Here is a 21,421-nt window from a genome sequence, read left to right as displayed (position 1 = left end):
TCCAGCACACTCACAGACATCACAGTATGATTAATATACAGAATATACACTTAAAAACTGTAGGTTTCCTTTACTTTATTTGAGGGTGACACAAACACCCTGATTTGCTGGTTCATAAGAATCCTTGGGGCTGATGGGCATTGAAGTCCTTGAAAGTTGTGAAAAACATTCCAAAACTGAACACCAACCTTGCAGCCAACATTAAAGAACTATACAGATAATGAACATAAATGTCTATTCCCTTGGTGCAAATATACACGGTGGAAGTCTGCTGTGTATTCTTTTTCATCACCTACCACGTGCACGTTCACAGGCCTCTTGTTCTGTGGTGTATTTCTACCAACATACCGTCTCTAATAGTAGATCTATCAATTCAGGAAAATCCCTGTAAAAAACAAACGGTGAAGCCCAAACCCCTTGAAACGGGTCTGCAGGTCATTAGAACCCAGTCAGTGAGGGAGCTAGTTATTTATGGCCAGCAGATTTATGGCGTTGTGTCACCCCTATAATATATGGGCCAGGGAGCATTCACAAGTTGGTATTCTTCGCACGCCACGTAATGAACACTTAATGTTTGTGGACATTTGTTTGCACTCATTTTGGCAGCGTTTGTAAGGATTTAAAGAAGAAAGAAAACAAACAAGAACTTTTGCAGATTCTTTCGATCATTCTCTCTTGACCTGGTCCAAAAGTAGCAGGAAATGAAATGCAAGATGGAACTACACAGACAAGCAGCAAATCCATCACAGCTTTGCATCAGGTATCGTCATTATTCCTTTCTATTAAAAGTGAAATAACTCTCTTGTTTAAAGACTGAAAATTTAAATCTCTGCAAGATTGAAGCTTGTGGTGGACATTTTGATGGTAAAGAGTCATAGCTTCTGGCCAGCCGGGAAAATCTGGACACAGTCACTCATTCAGGCAAAATTAATACATCCATCAGCTCCCCTTTTTTACTTTGAGTTGTTGACCAATGAGGAAAAGAGGAGAGCTTAGAACCTTTAGGATAAAAGCAGATCTATTGTCTTCTACTGCCTGGGCAGTATTCTGAGGTCAATATAGGATAATATGACATCTGCAAACTTAATGAAGCTCCCTGTCCATCACTTGTTGGACAACAGCTCCAGAGCTTGTTCAGCCGGTGGACATATGAAACTGACTCTGGATCAGGGTTTCATGTAAGTGAACTATATGAGGAAATGTAGTTTGTCTTGAGATCTATGGGTGCAAAACACCGTCTCTTCCCATTTTAACATGAACAAAATTCTGTCCTCAACCTTAAAACCATATCTTAACCATCTTAGCCCACTTTGCTCGTGGAACGAGTATTTTGCTACTCAATATGTAGCCAGTACACTAAAACATACACAGGCACACACCATTCCTGGGACTTGATGAGGTTGTTAGGATTAATAAGGTTGAAAATCACTTGCAAGGCCCGGTCGACTCCCCTAAGTCCTTTAGCACACACATATCACATGCAGAGTTGTTAGCCCGTGGTGCTAAATGGAGCCCTCATATGAGCTATTGATCGGACGCAACACAGCTAGATTAATTTATTCTTCCAATCAAGCTTTAATTAATAGCAGGGCACCAGGAAGACCCCATTAAAAGTCTTGGTCATTACTCACAGCAGGAACATAGAGGAACCCAATAATCAAAACAAGGCTGATGCTCGCGTGTCCTATATGCGGAGATCCAGCCGGCTGAATCAAGGACATCACGTGGCAGAACAGACAGGAAAACTGAAAGACTTCAAAATAAATACTGCAGCAGCAAAGCTTATTCTTTTCTGATATTTGGTATCATGCATGCTCTAATAACAATAATATATGTTACAATGGGGAGAGAGGGGATGATAGAACTTACAAGCTAAGAGGCTGGCATGTTAAAAGCTGGAAAATCTGTCGGTCTGTATTTAGAATTCCATAAATCTCATGTTGCTGCTGTACCAGCCATGTCATAAGGAGAAATGGAGCCGTCCCTAATGTTAATGCCATCAGTAGACAGGAAGTAAATATCTAGAGATAGACAGAGAGGGAGAGAGAGAGAGGGAGAGAGAGAGATGGGCCTGTATCCCCAGAGTGGTACGGAAGAGAAGATAAAAAAAGAGAGGGCAGCTTCACAATTAGTGTTGATAATGAGATTGGGGTTATCCTGCGGCTCGCTGGGCACGGCTCATGAAAACCAGCACTAATTTGTTTGTCTCCTCTGTTGTGGTGGCCCATGATTCTGACTGAGGGAAGAGCAGGAATGAACTGAACCGAGCTGCTAGCATTCTAACAACGCTGCAACCTAAATGCTACGGCATCAACTGCCACGATCAATTATGAAAACCAGCACATCTATCTGTCTATTGATCTATCGACAGCCAGGCGCCATGTAAGGGGACATTAGCAAGAGCAGAATCCCTCCCAATAAAAATCCCTGGGTCTGCCTTAGTCCTAGCTCGAAGAGCATAGAACAGGCGTCCAGAGATGGACCCGCACCGACACGCTGACGGCTGATGAGTCCGACCCTCAAGGTCAAGCTGACCCAAATATGACCAGTCTGACAAATAACACACGGACAGATTAGCAACGAAAAATGTTGTTTAGTCTCCAGTGTACAATCTTCAACTTCCGGAGCAGAGGGGAAGTGAGGGAGGTGTATTTCCTGTTTGAGGGAGCCTTGTTGCCACGCCCCGCGGCCGCAATCCCATTCTCATCGATGCGCCTTATCGATAGAGCCTAAACATTAAGACCGATTAGGAGACAACGCAGTGGGAAAGAACCCCCACGCAGCCCATCTATCACGAACACAGGGCTCAGGCGTGCGCATGCACACGCGCACGCACGCACGCACCACCTTCATCCATCACCCCCCCGCTGGCTGGTCTATCTGATGTCTCAGTGATTAGTTGTCCTGCCCGGCTGAATTATGATGTTAATAAGTCACTATTAGTTTCCACGTCCGCACCTGCATCACGTGTGTGAGAACAAACACGCACACGTACACAAACACACCTGTCAGAGTCAGTCAGCTGTAACTCCTGCATGAACTTGACATCCCCTGCTGCAGACCGACGCACAAATTCAGCTGGAACACGGCACAGGAGGGTTCCTCTTCAGCTCTGCCTCAAAATAAAGCTGTCACACAGTTTAATACCCACAATCGCACCTTATTTTTACTTTCAAAGTGTGAGTCATGCAGATTTCGTGAAACCAGTTACAGGATCCTGTCAACCTGTCATGTTGGTCTGTTCCAACGGGCTAATTGGTGAGACGCAGGTTTCAGTGTGTTTGCTGAGCTCCTGCTGGAGGTGATGCTAAAAACTCTGGATTAAACAGGTTCCCCTGTCAGCAACAGCATTGATTCACCACAGAGCTTTGGTTTGACATGACACAGTAATTATTTAAAATCTATGGGTGATCAGGCTAAAGTGTCACTTTCTTGTTGATTGGCCTCATTAACAGAGGTATAAAAATCAACCGACATGCCAGTTGGGAGAATTTAGCAGAAAAAGCCATAATTGTGATGTTTTTACTTTTGGCACCAGTTCAGATTTCTTGCTTTATTTCAAAACTTTGACTGTTTCACTATGAGCTGGACTTAAATGTCTTTAAAATTAAGTATAATGAGATTCCTGCTGACAAAGAGATGATCAATAGTCACACAACTCGGCAACAAATTCAAATATATGCAAGCCACCTTATTTAGATGAACATTTTCCATCTTATTTCTCCACTCACAATGTTCACTTTTTATTTAGAAATCAGGCAAAGCTTCTCACAAATAACAGGATTAAGTAGAATGAACCCAGAAGTACTTTTGTTCCGGCCGAATCGATATTCAGACTGAAAAGCAGAGACAGGAACGGCCGAAAAAAAATAGATACTGGTCAAACTGGGGACATGAAATATGCTGCCATGGGCCTCGGCTTTAGGACTGAATAATGGATTAGGACGGGTCAATAGTGATATGTATCATTGTTGTTTAATAAGCTAGAAGATAGCCCTAGAGAAAATCTATAGATAAGGCTATTGATTAGCATATAGCTCATAGAAGGTCGCACTGGTGACATCTAAATGTGCATCACTGAGATGGTCAAAATAATACAACTCATTAGAAACAATCAATGGGAAAAGCTCGTATGTCCCGTCCCGTTTGAACCAATTCTTTATGACTTACTTGGGAGGAGTTAGTGGCGCTATATTGAGTCGTACGGTTTAGTTGTTTTCTCACGAGATGTCCTGTTAGGAGAGAGGAGTGTTGGGAACTTCAATGAAACACAATCACTGAGGGCTGTGGGTAGAAAGCCCATTTATTCAAATATCGTCAATTACCAGGAGATCAAATAACCAGGTAAAAATAAAAGGCTGGCTTGAAGGTCAGGAACACCAAAACCTGGTCAGCAGTGAAGAACTCAAGGAAATAAGAAGACTGGAACAAACACAACAACCTGAAAGGAAGGGAAACAGAACTTATATACAGGAGGGGCACAACGAGACACAGGTGGAACACATTAGGGCGGGCAACCCTCTCACACAGGCGGGAAACTTGACAGGAAGACAAGGATGACACCAGACTTCAAAATAAAACCGGATGTGGCAAGGACAAAAGCCCGTACAGACGCTGGTCCCGTTGAGTGGGCCTGGTTTGTTGTATTACAATTCCTATAAGTGCACGGATCCACTTTTGTACATTTAAGGGTATATTATATAAAAACAGAGCAATCCAGGCTTCTGACAAAAAATCCTTAAAGCATCTCGACGTTTCCCAAAACGAGTTAAAATGAGAAGACCTCATTTAGTTAGCATTCGTTGCTCCGTTGCTTTGACACCCACACAGATCAACACGAGCCGAGTGGAATGGGAAGAGAAAATGGGAAAAACTTTGTGGTCGCGGCAACAGCTCTGAGGGCTGCAGGGCAGGGCTGCAAGGTGACATTTGCTCCGGCAGAATGGCAAGTTTCTAAAAATCTGTTGTAAAATGCGTCTGTGTTACAGGAAATGAGCCATCTGCCACCGGACAATCACAACATGTCCGCTCTCTGTGCCTCACACACACACACACACACACACGCACACATGTTGCTGTGCTGGAAATGATGTAAAGAGGTTGTTCAAACAGCCATATGGGACAGACGTGTGGCGCGGAAGCATTTGTTGTCTTTGTATCTCAGATTTGGCACTGAAAAAGACCAAATGAGAGTCATTGTTGGGTTTGTCGGCGTCTCTGTCCGAGGTCTCGCGTCGGACGGGTGTGGCATTTGATTTCAAGCCTTTTTCTCATGGGGAGGATTTACTGAGTGTGTGAATGCATTTAAGTTTGAACAAGGTGGTAAAGTTTCCCCAAAGCTTCCAGGCTTGTGTTAAAATGCTATTGTCACTTCAGAATAAACTGGGATGGCAGATTTGACAGATTTGCTATGCTGCCTTGGTAAGTTCCACGTTGTGTAGATAGCAAAGGAAAGAGTAAAAGGAAAAATATCACAGAAAGTGGAAAAGGGATTTTCTGACGTGTGTGATGCAGCTTCAGGTGATATGAGGCACACAGTCAAGGTTAGTGTGTGTGTGTGTGTGTGTGTGTGTGTGTGTGTGTGAGAGAGAGAGAGAGAGAGATTGACCATTTTCTACTCTCCAATAACTTCATTAAAGAAATATAAAATGGCAGGCCATTAGGGCAAACACATTCACCAGCCTCTTATTGAGAGATGCTTTTAGAACAATCTAATTCACCTCAGATTGGATGGAGCACACACACACGCACACACACACACACACAGAAAATATGACCGTGGCTGACTTCCATGAGGACTGCAGTAGGCGGAGATGGGAAGCACATTTCCATTGAGATGAAGTGGATCCTCTAACGCATCCATCTACCCTCCTTATCAGAAGGAAAGACAATGAAGAAGTTCAAGGGACCAACAGAGATGCCAAAACTGACAAGTACAAAATCGACAGCAGTATTTCTTCTGGCTCGACCTCCCCGCTCTCCTCTCTGCTCTTGATTTCTGCTCTGCTCTTCAGCCTGAGTTATTAGAGATGAGAGGAAGTCATTCACTCCGTGTGGTTATTAGTATTGATCTGAGCACTGTTCAACAGCCTTTTCCTGCTGATTTCCTCACATTTGCCCTCCCCCCCTTTATATCCTTTAATAGCCCCCCCACCCCCGAACCAAGGCATCCATCTTTGCCCTGCCGCTGTGAAGTTTTTACATACTGCTTTGTCGGTGTGTCACTGATTTACTGGAGAGTGTGGCTGGAGCACACACACACACACACACACACACACACACACACACACATCCTTGCACTTCTATCATTGGGTGATATTATAGATTCTCCTGCCCTTTATCCTAACCCTAACCATCACATCTAATCCCTAAACACCTACCCTGACCTTAACCTGAACCAACCGCCAACAAACAACCCTTTGAAGATGTCAGGACAAGCAAAAATGTCCTGACTTTATTAGTAGAATGCACATTTTGGTACTCGATGCATAGCATGTGCAGAGGACACGCACAAGTAATCTAATCTGTTTGTTACTGTCTTCAAAATGCATGTATGGGTTTGACACGGTTCACGTTAATGCATGCTGCGTGTGTGTTGGTGCATGTTTCTATCAACGCCTTGCATGGATGATGTTGACAGGACAAACCGTGCAAGGTGAGGACTGACATTAATATCATGAATAATGCGCCTGGCTCCACCTGTGTTATTAAAATGGCCCATTAATAATAAAAAGACAGAACACGACACGAGCGGCTGCGCGTCCGTCGCCGGCTCATCACACTGCTCTGTTTAGATGGGAGCCTGTTTGTGCAGTGTGTAATCTGGTCCGCGCAGTCATCGAGACAGGTGCTGCAGTCTGAAAGCAAGATTAAATATGAATTGTTGTATTTTAAATAAATGAGTGAAAGTGGATTTTGTATGCCAAACTGTCCCCTAAATACAGACTCAGCAGACTTAGCAGAGCAGGAAGCATCTTACACACCTGCCTGTGAGCAAATTCAGAGGACTGCTGCAGTATATTGTGGTGTTTTCACTGTGTGCACGTGCGGGTGTGTGTTTCCTTGTATTTGTTACATATTTAACAAGTGAAGTAAGGACGTTTTTGCACAATGGGGCTATTTTGGTCCCTAAAGCGTCAAAGGACTGTTTGTGGGTTAGCGTATGGTTTGATAGAAATGTGTGTGTGGTTCCTGCAGCTTCGTCTGATCGCTTTGGACATCTGGTCCAAGTCTCTTAACAGTCTTCTCTCAACAGGAGTCATTTATTTACCATCTACATTTATCAATTTTAAAGTGTAACTGGAAGCTAAATGTTTAGCCACAGAACTTAATGCATCCTCAAACTCTGGGCGATCATTAGCTTCTCCGTCTTTAGCACTGTGACAGGTCTCCCCTCCTCTTTGACTTTGTAACTGCAATAAAGCAACAATAACTGATGTAGAAGCCCCCACCCCTGCAGCGTTAAACAAGGTCAAAATTAAAACTGCTTGTCACGCGGAGACGCAAATGAAGGGAGGCATGAGCAGGCATAAAATCAGCTCACGCTAACAAACAAAGCCAGTGAAAGAAAGGAGGTGGCAAAGAGGTCTGTTCAGGGGAGGAAATCAGTCTGGCAGACATAATCTAGTTCAACTCGGCCTGTTTCTGCGTTGTTGAGGCAGAGGAACACGCCGAGTTTCCCCACCCAGTTCTTTCGCCACTCGGTGAGAATGAGGACACGAGTTTGTTTTCCGATGAGGAACGGTGGCACAGAGTGAGCGCCAGGCAGAGCACGCAGTTTCCAATCAAGTTTCCAATCGAGGCAATTATTGTAAACATACAACCTGCTCCCACTCCTCCTCCAATCAAATGGCCCTCTTGCACGCAAAGCGGGTGAGTTGCTGTGTGTTTCTTCCCCCAGCTTTCATGACAGGAACACTCAGGCCGGTGGGATGACCCACCTCACCATCAGGTGGAAATACTGCCCCGGCAATTGGACTGAACCTCATTAGACTGGTAAATATTCCATCAAGCCAATAAGTGAATTGACATTTGCAGAAGGAGCTGAAAGGCCATAAAAGATCCAAACTGCCCAATTATTCGTTGCGCCATCTTTGTGCCTCAGCTGAACAAGGCTAATGGATATTTTATGATCAATGCGGTGCAAATAACAAGGAGGACAAGACTGATCTGTGCTGGACACGAAGCATTTAATACGAAAGGGAATAGCTGTGAAACATCTAAACCGGGCCTATTATCAGGCGGAGCTCCTTAATTGCAGGTTGAGGTTTCTTTACTGTTTGGCACACGCTGATTAAGATCAGAGGCAGCTACACACACACGCATGTTTTACTCACACACCGAGGAACGTGCATGATAGAGAGACACCATCGAGACCCAGCTGGCTGCTATAGTCAGAGAAGCACTCCCAAGATCTCTGCGAAGCTTCTTGCTACGTCTGGAGAAACCAGAAAATGTCACGCTCCAGCGCGGCGAGACTCAGGATTGATGACAAACCTGCGTAATGGCCTCTTGTGTTCGGTGTGCCGAGTTAACATATCTGCATCTCATTTGTGCTCCTCTCTGTCCCAGTGTTCCTATGAAAAATACCAGCCTTGCAAGTTAATCCGCTCTGGATATTAATTACAGTCCCCATTAACATTTAATAAATACTTCCCAGGTGGGCCCACTGCTGAGTGAAGTGAGCGCCTTATCAAATATTGGGCCTTTAATTGGCCCTCTCATTCCAATGAATGGCTTTTTAATTAGCGTGCGGCTATCATCTTTGCACCAACCACGGGGGCCAGCCTGATCAGCATGTGCAGACGTGCCAGATTCGCTGACTGAGGGCATCTTAAAGACCTGAGGTAGGCCACACATTGCAGAATTCTCCACTGCCGCAGCCACAGGAGGAATGGTGCAATCTGTGGCCACAGCCGGCCTCAGTTAAGCAACTGCACGGTTGCAGCCTGGAGGCCTCCTGGGAAGCAGGTTTACATAAACCGGGGATATGTATGGATTCCAAAACACTCGCATAAATGACGTTTGCTCTCGTATAAGTTAAGACAGGTCCGAATGATCGTTTTTACTAGCAGCGGGTGCACAATTCTCATTTATTGAGCTCCCTATTGAGTCGCTTTATTGTCTTTATTGCTCAATTGTGCACAGCTTGCAAACTTGCGACCGTGTAAGTGACGGTGACGACAGAACCCGGCTGCGAGGCAATAATGGGAGGAGCAGCAACGCAGAAAGAGCCTTCATGGCATCACTTAACGATGCCTCTTCTCTTCTTCATTGATTGATTCTCCCCAGTAGAAACATGCAGGAGTCTTCTGATCAGGAAATATGACCCAGCTGGACAAACAACAAGCATTTTCCTCAGCAACATTGCTCGACACTTGCTGGACTTTTCCCCCTATTGACTCCGTGGACACCTTCTCCCCCGCGGGAGGGAAACAGACCCCAAATGTGAAACACAGCCGCTTCCTGACTGAGCTGATGTATTGCCGACGTCAGCGCGCGCGAGGACAATCACACAGGGAGACTGAGAAAACAGCAGGAAGGCTGACAAATAACATCACAGAAACACTGACACCCCGGAAGCTTTGGATGTACCCAAGAACACTTTCACACTCACACACTCGCATGTCAGAACAGGACGGGAGAATGAAGAGCCATCCGCTCGTTCAGTCCTTTGGTTGGTACAAAACTCACTTTGGTTCTGAGGGCTCGGGTTTCTTGTCTCCAAAGGCGGGAGCTTGCCTGGACGATGATGAGCACGGCGGATGGTTTCAGCCCTGAAAGCTTTGGCCTTCAGTCAAAGAAATGAGAGGAAACTTGCTGAAAGCGATCCAATCTGCTGGTTCAATAAATCTCATTTTTGCCTGCTAAATGTTTGCATAACCAGCATGAAAACAGCAATTAAAACAAATTTCATTGCCAAACTGTTTTCATTAGAGCCCAAAAATGAGCGTGAACTCCTTTATGTGTGCTTTTTATTTTCAGCTCTGAGTCTAAATTGCTGTATTATTATTCAAAACTTAACCGACCAACCAAGAACTGAGCCTCAAACAAGAGCGTTAAGTTTTGAGTGGATCACCCCAGTAGGTTCATTTTCAATGTTTTCTGGATCTTTTCTGGATCTGCAGCTAATATATGCGATCTGAGCTCACGTCAGATGAGAGAAAAGAGGATCACATTCATGATTTGAGCGCTGAAGACAATGGATGTCACTCCCCTTTATTCCATAAGAACAGCTGTGATGAACATCTGTGTGGTTCACATAATTGGTTTCATTCCATCTATTCCCAGAAGCTAAATTTGCTCTTTATTACCATTGATTTTTACTTAAATTGATAACAATGTCATATTTTTAATGTTGGAAATCGGACATGTGTCAACCGGATGAGATTCTGTCTGACTTTTGCTCCTGTAACTATAAGTTTTAGTCCTGTGTTGAAATTATTGTCCATGTTGCTGTAACTCCACATGGACTCCAAATGCATCTGTGGATGTCAGCATGAGTGGCCCTTACATGGATCAATAGTTTACCAGCGATGTCCCTCAATAAACATGACAGCCTCACATTTACTCTGAGGTCACAGAGTTCAGGATGTGCCATTCCCCAACGCCGGCAGAGTGTTGGTCATCTTGATGTTTCCTTTTCCGAGCCCTAGAGACTCGGCCCATCCTTTTGTCGGAGACCTTTCCTTCAACCAAAGTATGGGGATGTTGCGGGGCTGAGGGAGACCTGGCAGAAATGTCTGAAATCATAGTGAAGGTCTCCAACAGCAGCTGAGTTACCGGCTGAAAGACCCTTTAGAATGGTGAGAGCTCCCCCTAGAGGCCAGTACCTCCCCCCTGCTCCAGCGCACCGCCTAATGAGATGATGCTGATTAGGCCTGGTCCAAGGGATTCAACTCTATTATTTATGCATGCTGCTCTGTGATTGGTGATTCTGGGTCAAACAAATATCATTGACTTCACTTGATTGAACACAAAGCGGTGACTGGATTGGATTACAGGAGATATAGCGCGCTGACACCTGCCTCACTGAGCGCACACACAAACACAGGTGCTCAGCCTCCCTCGCCAAATTCTCCTGTGGTCTTAATACGCCTGTGCCATCAGTCACAGGTCGACCCCACGCACCTTTCCTCTGAGTCAGCTGCCCTGTTCCATTTTTCTGCTATTTTCCCTCATCTGCCCGAGACTGGACCTTCCCATCAGAACGACTCTCCTGATCCAAGCCGCGGCCTCCTTCGCGTCTGTCCCTTTTAATGTCTCCCTCTGTTCTCCCGCGCCGCTGTCATGCTCGTCACCTCTGTCATTCTGGTCTTTCATATATAATTCATGTTAAACAAACAGACATGTCAGCCCGACTGGGCTGTCCCCAGGCTGCAGCTCCTTGGGAAGGTGGAGCCAAAGCGCTGTCACATCTCAAAGGCCTCTGTGTGCAACCAGCTGAGCCACAGTCGGATTAACAAGCTACATCTTCATGCAAAAATGCTAAAATCTTCAGCACCAGAACAGTTTGTGAAAGGGCTTCTTGACTCATCCGTCAGAGGATGCACCAGAGCCTTGTGAGCATGTTCATGTCTTCAGACACGATTGTTTTGCACTCATGTGTTGTGCACGAAGCGAAGTTTGATCCGTGGAAACGTCGACCCGAATGCCTTTTGTCCCTCGTGGCTCAGAGTCCTCAGAGAGGACTCCATGTCTGTTACTTTCCATGTGAATCTAATTTATCTGTTAAAGCATGATGAGGCTAAGCGACTGCGCTGGCTCCCTTTGAACAACATACACGCACACAGACACGCATGCACACGCACACACTCATCTTGAAAATTCTAATTTTCCAGGTGCAGAGGTCTGTGGAATAAAGCCAGAGCCACTCATAAGGAAACTGCCTTATTCTCCATCAGCACTCTGGAGCGCCAAAGCTATTATAGCGCCCAGTACTAGCACACACATACAAATGGAGTTTACCACTCAACAGAGAGCACGATGGGGCCCGAGGAGCACAAGGGTGTGAGCGCGAGCGTGCACGCTCAGTTCATTTTCAGATTCTACACGGACAGCGCTCCACTTGTGCTGCGGTGGCACAAGGTGACAAAGTGGAGGTTTAAATGAAAATATTATGCAGCGTTTATAGCTGAAAGCCAACCTGGGCATCAACGCAAACATTTCGCTGTGTCGCCTTAAGATCAACAAAGGGCCAGATCTAAATTAATAGTAGAAAAATGCCCTTAGAAAGACTTCAAAGTGGATGTATTGTACATTCCCACGTTGTGTCGTGAGCTTTTCCTGACAGATAAGAAAAAACATTAGTAAATATGGATTCCCTTGCCTATTTCCACCCACTGTATGGAGAGAGAAAGAGGATTTATTCAGACAGCACGTATACACAGCGACTCACATTGTATACAGTGTGTGGCTGAAATTGGCTCCAGAGGCTTTTCCACTCACATAAAGCAAATATCAGTAGAGGAATAAGATATTGATTTGTCATTTCCCACAGCTAAAGCCAAGTCAACAGAGTAAGAAGGCATGTGACTGGCGGTCCCTCGCCCTTCCTGTCCTCTAAAAGCCTTTTCTCCACAGTGATACACCGAAATGAACCCTTCTGTAGTTTACATCACAAACAGTCCTGTGCATGTACGCACACTTGATTGGTATTCATGTGGCCCTTCTGTCTATCTGCACAAACCAAACAATTGGAATTTGTAGTATTCTGCTCCCACAGGCTGAACAACAAGTTCCCGTTCACACGTCTCGAGGAGGGAAACCAGGCAGGGAAGCCGTAGAGTTGAATCAATTGAGATTATGCTCACCGCCTCTTTATTGAGGTATATTAACAATAACAGCTGTTTATTAGGTTCAGGTGCTTGCTTGTTAGCACAAATAGCTCATCAGCCAATCACATGGCTGCAACTCAATGCATTTAGGCCTGTAGATGTGGTCCAGACAACCTGCTGAAGGTCAAACGGAGCATCAGAATAGGGAAGAAAGGGGATTTAAGTATGTCAGAAACTGCTGAACTTATGGTTCGAGGTATCAAAAAAGTAACAGTCGCTCAAATAATCACTCATTACAGCTAAGAAATGCAGAATACCAGCTCTGAACACACAAGACGTCAAACCTTGAAGATGGCCTACAGCACCAGAAGACCGCACCAGTGTCACTCCTGTCAGCTAAGAACAAGAAAGTGAGGTTACTATTGTGCAGGCTCAAATGTGGATCGGAAAAACTTTCCCTGGTCTGACAAGTCTGAATGTCAGCTGCGAAATTCAAATGTTTTGGCCGGAATTTGGTGCAAACAGCATGAAAATATCTCCCACACCATTCTTGGCCTACTTTGGGCCCCTCAGTACCAACTGAGCAACTGCGTGAGGCTATCATGTCAACATGGAACAAAATCTTGAGGCTCGTTTTGCCACACAGGAGTCGCTGTTGATCTCTTGCTCCCCCTGCTGGCCGAGGAGTCAAAAACCTGTGGCAGAGGGAAACGGCAACAAATGATTAATAATCTTTTTTTTTTTTTTTAAATGCTCTTAAAAGCTGTGAATCACTGTTGTGTGAGGCTTTTAAAGCAGTTGTGAAAATCACCAATATTATCATGTCTGCAGCTGTAGGAACATGAACGCATGCACAATGCCAAAGGACATCTAAGGCTAGAATTAAGCAAAAATGCCACATTTTATCATTGAATTAATTTTTAGTTTGGATTAAATCAGCTGCAGTCACTGGCTCCTCTCTAATGATGGCAGGCTGTGTGTTCAAGCACCAGAGAAATAACACCTTCGATAATGAAATGCATGAGCATGAATACTGTGGATCGTTTACTTTTCTCCCGTTTTTTTGCTTGTCCTTGGTTGAAAAGTTGGACAAATTATTCCAACTCTTTCTATCACCACACATTGATTACTTTCCAACAAACATCTGCTTGACCCTACATTCTTCTTTTCTGTAGAAACAATTGCTTTTGCTATTAGACTCATAATGAAGCATATTGGGTTTGATGAAAGGTGTTGCATGCTTCTATTGGCAGGTGTGAGATGTTTTGTATCTGTAGTTTCCAGCTCATACTGCGTCGAAAGAATTTTCTGCCTCATCAGTTAAAGTGGAGTCATATTTTAAATAATTGGTCCACGAGAGGAAGATTTGAGTTTGTTCTTATGGTTTTATGCAATCTATTCTCTTTTGCTATGATGGAAGTGCCACTTGGGGTTAGTAAATTGGTTAAATGTAGAGCTGAGGATGCTGCTTTTGCAGTTTACTGTTTCTTTAAGGTTAAATTATGAAGTATCGTGAATTTATTTTATAATATTTGAGTTTTCATCAACCCTTCTAATGTAGACCAATATATAATTTTAACCAAATACGACTTGTTGCACATTAAATGTCACCAGAAAACCGTCGGTATGTTGAGATGTTGCCTGGAGCTGGAATTGTAGTGACGCATAATGTCCACGTGGTGGCGTATGATGGTACTACGTACGGTTTGCTACCCTTTGAATTCACCAATGAAGAAGTGATTCAATGGAAAGTGGACTTCCGAGTGAATTAAGGTAAATGCGTTTTTATTAAGTTTTTACTTCATATTAATTCTTGTGTTCGGTAGAAAACAAAAAAGCAATTCAATCGTTATTTGCATTGATTCTGAAACGCAGCACCCCCTTGGGAATATTTGTTGTATGTTTTATGTACGTTTGTTGCGTTCGGAATGCGCATCCCTTTTTTAAATGGTTTCGCGCTCAAGTTGTGTTTTCGTGTGTTTTCATGTAAGAAAGACGCTCGTATTTATTTTGATAAAAAGAGTACAAACTGAGCATTTCTCTTTCATTTAAATTACCGAACTGTCTGCACTGGGAAAACAGATGAACACACTTCTGAAACTAATTAAGTTGTTTTATAAGTTGTACCCATCTTTGTCATTTTGATAGGTCACGTTCATGTCCTTGAACAAAAATGAAATATTACTGCTGCGTTGTCAGCAGTAATATTTTTGATGGTTTATACTTGACGATGTAGCACAATAGAGCTGTACGATTGTGTAACCTGAATAAAATAATCAATTACCCGAAAAAATCCTTTTTGGGGCTGTTTCTGCAGTACTATAATAAAAGGTTCCTGCTAGCTATGATTGGGAACCTCCTGTTCAGTCATTATAACTGAGTTTGCATTATCAAATCCAATTATTTGTAATACAGTGGAAATGGCTTTTGGACAATCACACAAAATACATTTAAATGGCTTTTGCTAATTTACAATAAAAAGGATGTTACATATTACAAAAAAGATTAGTTGCAAATGCCATCAGCCTCAAATGTGGCTCCTGTTGCTCTCAAGTTCAGTGTTTTTTGGTTTTAGAGTCTGAAATGAACTTTGATAATGGATGTCATCTGAGTTGAATAAAAAAAATTGCTTTGGCCAAATTTGGATTTCGTGTTATGTTGAAAAAAGCCCATCCATCATCTAAAATCCCTCATCGTTTCTTTTGGATGACAGGAAGAACGTCTTCAAGGAACTCAGGAAACTCCTGAATACCTAAGATTGGACCTCTTTGACAAATTAAAATAAAGTACTTGGAAAAGCTCACTGCTGACAGGGCAAAGCAAAGTCTGCTTTAATGCGGTTTGAGCTAAACACACTGGTTCCATTTCTGTACCTACACATGCAGGTGAGGAGCACTTTGCAGACCTCATAACGTGCATGGAAGCCAAACAAAGTTTGGCTGAACTGCGCAATATTTCGTCATCATTTCCCATTTGACCGTTACCATCATCCTGGGCAATAAACCGTAGAATATTGCCGCAGAAACAAGATTAAATGACGTCATGGCCGAAGAACCTGTGTCAGCTGTGCAGCTCCTCAGAAGCCAGAAGGTCAAACTTATTGAGATTCTCAGCGCAGACGCTGATTTTGTCCTGCAACATGCCGACTCGCGCTGCCTGCTGTCCTGTCGCAGCTACCAGCAGGTGAAGGCTTGTCGCGTTCCCAGTGAGAAAACAACAGAGCTGCTGGATCACATCATTCAGAGGGGGCCTGAAGCGGCAGAGGGCCTGATCAGGCTACTGAAGGATGAGGCCCTGCAGGAAGCTTTCCCCAGGCTTCACTTTATGAAGGATCAGCAAGTCAACACAGCATCCTCAGGTAGAACAAAGTCACCACTGTCAACAGACTTGTCCAGATTCTGTAATTAGTTTTTGATATAATTAGACGAAACATCAAGGAAGAGACAAGCAGCTCCTGTTTCCCAGCGCTCAGCCAAAAAGATCTGCAACACCGGTGGGTGGAGCTGCAGTCCGATCCTTTAATCCTGAGCCCGAGAGCCCAGTATTCACCAGCCTTGGTCTCGTTTCACATCCCTCGTAGTGAAGGAGAAGCAGCTGATGACCGTGGCTCGAGCCATCGGGAAAACTTGGCGAGAGATCGGCAGACTTGCGCTGGACATCCCCACTGTGAAGCTGGAGCAGTTTGAGGAGGACCACCCGCTGCACGTGGAGCGGGTGTTCGCCATGCTGCGCTACTGGTGCACGTGTCAGAGAGAGAAGGCCACCGCCGTTCACCTGCACGCTCTGCTGTGTCAGGGGGATTGGGCCCTCCCCCCAGAAAATATTGACTTTCTGCTCGAGTCCGACTGAGGCGGCCACGTGTGTATCTTGGAAAAATACTCGAGTCCTTTATGGAAATTCCCCACAGACAGATTTGTTAACTATGTGTGAAAGGTCAGGTAGATAGATAACTTATCATCCTTCAGCTTTTCTGTGAAACTGCAGCTCTTTTCAGATAATATGAAAAATCAAACCCTTTTTTTCCACTGTTTTATAATCCTTTCCATTAGGAAAGAATACATATTAATGTATTATTCCCAGTCTTTCTTTTACTGTACCCGAACTGAACAGTTGGTGGGAATTTTGTGGAAATGCTTGCAAAAATTCCTCTGATACAGCAATTCGTATCCATCTTATATGGCTGCAGCCTTGCCAGGTGTTGTGTAACAATAAAGACATTACGCCACAGTGTTGGAGTTCTTGGAAAGGTTTATTCTGACTTGATTGTGAATGAGGTTCGCCTCTGATATAAATTGATTTTATTTGCTTCAAAGGTCGGCGTGCTCCCTCACTCATTATTCCATGACTTTGGTTGTCCCTTTCTGCTGTCCTCATTTTCAGCCCACTCAAGCAAAGTCGACGCACTGATTTTTTTTTTCCCCAACCTCCAGATATGGCAGACGTGGTTCCATGTGAGTATTATAGTCCATTCCATCCTAAAACTGTGAAGTAGATATTTGAAATGTTTTTAAATGTTTTATCAACAGCAATTGGGCTGGTAGAGGACCTAGCCGGTCCCCAGCACCCTGAAGACTCCCTCGTTAATCACTCGGAGGGACAGTTCTTCCTCAACGAAGCCTTCAAAATTATTGTCGACGAGGTGCTCAACAAAGGCACCGACGTCCAGCAAAAGGTCTTTCGTGTTGCATTCATGACAGAATGCATTCTTAGGTCATCTGAACACTGCTGTTGTCTTTTTGTTGCAGGTTTGTGATTGGAAAGAACCAGAGGAGCTGGCTCAGCTGCTGGACCTGGAGCTGAGAGCAGCGGGCGAGCCCCATCACAGGCTCCTGGAGAGAGTCCGGGACGTGGCCAAGTACAGCATCAAAACAAGTACAACTGCTGGCTCACACCAGTATATATTCACATATTATTTAGGGCACTTTATTTCTGTACTGCACTTTCTAATACTTGGGTGGGGAAAAATACTGCCTTTATTATTTTATTTTTTCCAAAATATACATTTTGAGATTTTATTTTATTTTGTTGTACTGTAGGTCATCCGCGGTTTTTCAATCAGCAGTTTGCTGGGGTGGACTACCATTCCCTGGCTGGGAGATTCCTCTCTGAGGCTCTCAACACGAACCTGTGAGCATGAAATATCCCAGTAGCCAACTGGAATACTGTGGTTTTCAGAAAAAGTCACAAATTCAACTACGATTCCTCATAAATCGCCGTTCTCACCTTTGCGGTTAGTGTTTAAGTAACGTGAACATTTTGCTTCTATCACATCTGAAGCTACACCTATGAGGCCGCTCCGGTGTTTGTGCTGATGGAAAACGAGGTGCTGAGAAGTTTGCGTCAGCTGATTGGTTGGACGGAGGGCGATGGCATTTTCTGCCCGGGGGGGTCCACCTCCAACATGTACGCCATGAATCTCGCACGCTTCCAGCTCTTCCCCGAGGTCAAAAGCCAGGGGCTGTGCGGGCTTCCTCGACTTGCCATCTTTACATCTACGCAGGTGAGACACATCTCTTAAACGTTGCTCGTATGAAGATGTTAAAGTGTAAGAGTTGCTCGAGTCCTCATTAAATCTGAGTGAGGACAGTTGCCTTTTTCCCCCGCAGAGCCATTATTCTGTGAAGAAAGGGGCGGGCTTTCTGGGCATCGGAACAGACAATGTCATCTTGGTGAAAGTGGACGATGGGTAATGTGCTGTTTCATCTAACAGCTGGGACAGAAGGAATTTGAAGATGTCATCCGGGAAGGAGCATAAACGGTTTATCTCTGTTTGTGTTTGTCCCACAGAGGCTGCATGATTCCAGAGGACCTGGATGAAAAGATAGCGCTGGTAAAATCTCAGGTAATGATGCAATATTTACATTAGCAAATGTCTGTACAGTATGGTGCTGTGTCTGTTAGTGGCACCACTTTTAACACAATGAAGTCAAAGTCATCAGTATTGCACAGGTTCACTGTGAGGTTGTTTCCAGGGCACGGTGCCTTTTATTGTCAGCTGCACAGCAGGAACCACAGTGCAGGGTGCCTTCGACCCTCTGGACCGTATAGCTGATGTCTGTGAGAAGCACAAGCTCTGGATGCATGTGGACGTGAGTCATTCCTCTCGAAGATAGAATCCATGTCTGCTGATGACCAGCTTCTCCCAACTGGGACATCATTATATATGTTTTATAGTGTTTTCATATATAATGAATACATGTCTAAATTTAGTGAATAATAACAACCATACAGTTAAATTCAAACATAGTTGTATTTTCTTTTGTAGGAATGTTTGCACAAGAGTAGATGTGACACAGACGGCTTCAGTTGTGTTAGCACTGGCTTTAAAGCAGCATTTCACCTTCAGACTTCTCATCTGATATTTCACGATGCCGTAACCGTGTCTGGATTTTGGACGTCGTAGGAAATGAATCCCGTTTCAGTCGCGTGTGAATAAAGTTTCTGTTGAAGTTATGAAAACGTGATTTCCTCAGGGTGCCTGGGGAGCGAGTGTTCTCTTCTCCAAGCAACACAGACATCTGTTGAAAGGCATAGAAAGGTGGTAAAGTATATTTTAGAAATATGGCAAATGCAACATTTTCACTGTAAACCAGTTAACATGTATATGCGTATATGTACGTGCATGCAGAGCAAATTCAGTTGCTTGGAACCCACATAAGCTGCTGCTGGCTGGTCTTCAGTGCTCTGCCCTGCTGTTGCGGGACTGCACGGTTTGTATTCCCGTTCTGAGACTGCTCAGTCATCCCGTTTACGTTGGAGGTTATTGAAAATGTTCGACCATAATGGTAACGAGGCAATCTTTAATCAGGGTTTGCTGAAGCGGTGCCACGTTGCCAATGCTACATACCTGTTCCAGCAAGACAAATTCTATGATCTCGATCTGGATATTGGGAACAAGTCGCTGCAGTGCAGCCGTAAGGTTGACTGTCTCAAACTGTGGCTCATGTGGAAAGCTGTTGGCTCTAGTGGCTTGGAAGAACGTGTGAATAAAGCATTTTTCAACGCAAGGTAAGCGGCTTCAGCACACTATGAGATGCAAATTATGTCTTATTTTAAGATCAAAGAAATGTGTTTCAGTACAGGGAAAAAGAATCTGTTTTTAATAAATACGGTGATTCATGAATTTTGAATCTAAACCAATACTATAGAATTATTCAAATGTTTTTATGAGCCAGGAAACCAAACTCTAGTGAAGGCTTGTCTGTTGTGCAGGTACTTTGTACAGGAGCTGAAGAAAAGAAAAGGCTTTTATCTTCTGCATGAGGTAAGTCATGATTTAAGGAGAGTCAAATATATTTCTGCCCTTGGATTATTTTTAATACTTGCCTGTTTTCTCTGTGATCAGCCAGAGTTTTTGAATATCTGCTTCTGGTTCATACCGCCCAGTCTGCGGGGAAAGGAAGGAAATCCAGATTACCAGGAAAAACTGGCCAAAGTGAGTTTTTAGGCTGGAATATGGTGTCTCCATCGTCTATCCAGATGCATGTAGGGGCCAATTTGGTACAGCAATTACCTCTTTCTCTTGATCTCGTCACAGGTGGCTCCAGCCATCAAAGAGCGCATGATGAAAAAAGGCAGCATGATGGTCGGATACCAACCTTTAGAAAACAAAGTCAACTTTTTCCGCATGGTTGTCCTGTCTCCACTGGTTTCCCAGGAAGACATGGATTTCTGTCTGGATGAAATTGAAAGGCTTGGTAATGACATGTGAATAAAACCCTAATAGCATGTGTAGGCTGCACATATTTGCAGCTTTTGAATAAATCCTGCCAACTTTAGTTTAAACTAGCTAAAAAAACACTCAAAGTGCAGACCTCTTCCAAGCAGGCCATTTTGTGACATCCATCCATAGTTTGGAATATATATAAGCTGTATTAGGTTACATAACATAGGTGTCTTTATGATCAACGTTACACCAAAATGTAATTGTCTTTTCCTTGGCACATTAATATTTCCTGAAAATGTTAATAAAATCTGTTCTAAACATTTTTGGTTATTTTTCTTGGTGATTAAACAAATGCCAACTGTCACATAACCTTGGCTGAGCTAATAAGCCATAGTTAGGATTGTATTTTATGTGGGTGGTGGTCTACTTTTAATGAGATTACAATTTCATGCACATATCACATTTTATTTTTCAACACAAGCATAACAAACTCAGGTAAAGTGGTAGACTAGACTGTGAATGTGTTTATGTGCTGTTAGCCCAGCCGTAATCATGCATGTGTGATGCAGTCGTGTTTATTTTCGGTGGCTCTTTCCAAGAGCCTGATGCTTTTTAATGTCAGGATAGTCTGACAGCTGCTTTGATGAGAAGGCTGAACGCTCAGCTTTTTTATTTTATGAACAGTTTAATCTGCAAATGAGCCATGTGTTAGAACGAGAAAGGTTACAGTGTAATTGTGTAGTGGCCTTGAAATAATGATGCCGTTGTTTTCTGTGAACGTGATCTTTTTAAATTTTTATAAATGTTGGCAAGCCACACAAATGTTTTCATTCCATCCATCAATGTGTTTCTGTCAGATCTCCAGGCCTGGGATTCAAGGGCTGTTTAATTTTTGTTAAAGATCCCAAATAAGTGTAGTGAATTCACATGTTCTGCTCTAGTGTGGTGCAAGGTTATTACGATTTTTGCAAACATGAGT

The 21,421-nt window shown here is 43.8% G+C and overlaps 2 protein-coding genes and 1 long non-coding RNA gene across 5 annotated transcripts in view; 2 read left to right on the top strand and 1 right to left on the bottom strand.

The window, feature by feature from the left end:
- Positions 1-4,618, bottom strand: part of LOC130530221 (uncharacterized) — a 34,816-nt gene extending 30,198 nt beyond the window's left edge. Inside the window, exons 1-2 of the long non-coding RNA XR_008951772.1 lie at positions 4,326-4,618; positions 4,171-4,232 (exon numbers count right to left, since the gene is read on the bottom strand). This is a non-coding gene — a long non-coding RNA (uncharacterized LOC130530221). The remainder of the gene's footprint in view (positions 1-4,170; positions 4,233-4,325) is intronic.
- A 9,855-nt stretch (positions 4,619-14,473) lies between these two features.
- Positions 14,474-17,003, top strand: zgc:174906 (uncharacterized protein LOC571548 homolog). 2 transcript variants are annotated; one of them, XM_057039733.1, is made up of 4 exons: positions 14,474-14,549; positions 15,490-16,134; positions 16,201-16,269; positions 16,357-17,003. In XM_057039733.1, exons 2-4 carry the CDS (start codon positions 15,819-15,821, stop codon positions 16,623-16,625), a joined length of 654 nt encoding a protein of 217 aa, XP_056895713.1. In that variant the 5' UTR covers positions 14,474-14,549; positions 15,490-15,818; the 3' UTR covers positions 16,626-17,003. The 2 variants fall into 2 exon arrangements, with proteins under 2 accessions (XP_056895713.1, XP_056895714.1); XM_057039734.1 differs by having other exon boundaries at positions 14,504-14,549; positions 14,925-16,134.
- A 57-nt stretch (positions 17,004-17,060) lies between these two features.
- csad (cysteine sulfinic acid decarboxylase) lies at positions 17,061-20,762 on the top strand. Of its 2 annotated transcripts, XM_057039727.1 has the most exons (14): positions 17,061-17,227; positions 17,303-17,448; positions 17,522-17,648; positions 17,813-17,903; positions 18,054-18,276; positions 18,383-18,462; positions 18,564-18,618; positions 18,749-18,865; positions 19,250-19,314; positions 19,405-19,486; positions 19,585-19,784; positions 19,989-20,040; positions 20,122-20,211; positions 20,314-20,762. In XM_057039727.1, exons 1-14 carry the CDS (start codon positions 17,209-17,211, stop codon positions 20,485-20,487), a joined length of 1,521 nt encoding a protein of 506 aa, XP_056895707.1. In that variant the 5' UTR covers positions 17,061-17,208; the 3' UTR covers positions 20,488-20,762. The 2 variants fall into 2 exon arrangements, with proteins under 2 accessions (XP_056895707.1, XP_056895706.1); XM_057039726.1 differs by lacking the exon at positions 17,061-17,227 and having other exon boundaries at positions 17,278-17,448.
- The last annotated feature ends 659 nt before the right edge of the window (positions 20,763-21,421 follow it).

Source organism: Takifugu flavidus, chromosome 8 (assembly GCF_003711565.1).
Source record: "Takifugu flavidus isolate HTHZ2018 chromosome 8, ASM371156v2, whole genome shotgun sequence".
Taxonomy (NCBI): domain Eukaryota; kingdom Metazoa; phylum Chordata; class Actinopteri; order Tetraodontiformes; family Tetraodontidae; genus Takifugu; species Takifugu flavidus.
The sequence above is the reverse complement of the archived record's forward strand: the minus strand, read 5'-3'. Positions and strand labels throughout refer to the sequence as shown.

Coding starts and splice junctions, on each gene's coding strand:
- zgc:174906 (XM_057039733.1), top strand. CDS start 15,819: ATGGCCGAAGAACCTGTGTCAGCTGTGCAGCTCCTCAGAAGCCAGAAG. Junction 16,135..16,200: donor AGTCAACACAGCATCCTCAG/GTAGAACAAAGT, acceptor TGATATAATTAG/ACGAAACATCAAGGAAGAGA. Junction 16,270..16,356: donor CAAAAAGATCTGCAACACCG/GTGGGTGGAGCT, acceptor CATCCCTCGTAG/TGAAGGAGAAGCAGCTGATG.
- csad (XM_057039726.1), top strand. CDS start 17,278: ATGTTTTTAAATGTTTTATCAACAGCAATTGGGCTGGTAGAGGACCTA. Junction 19,487..19,584: donor TGCTGTTGCGGGACTGCACG/GTTTGTATTCCC, acceptor ATCTTTAATCAG/GGTTTGCTGAAGCGGTGCCA. Junction 20,041..20,121: donor GCTTTTATCTTCTGCATGAG/GTAAGTCATGAT, acceptor CTCTGTGATCAG/CCAGAGTTTTTGAATATCTG.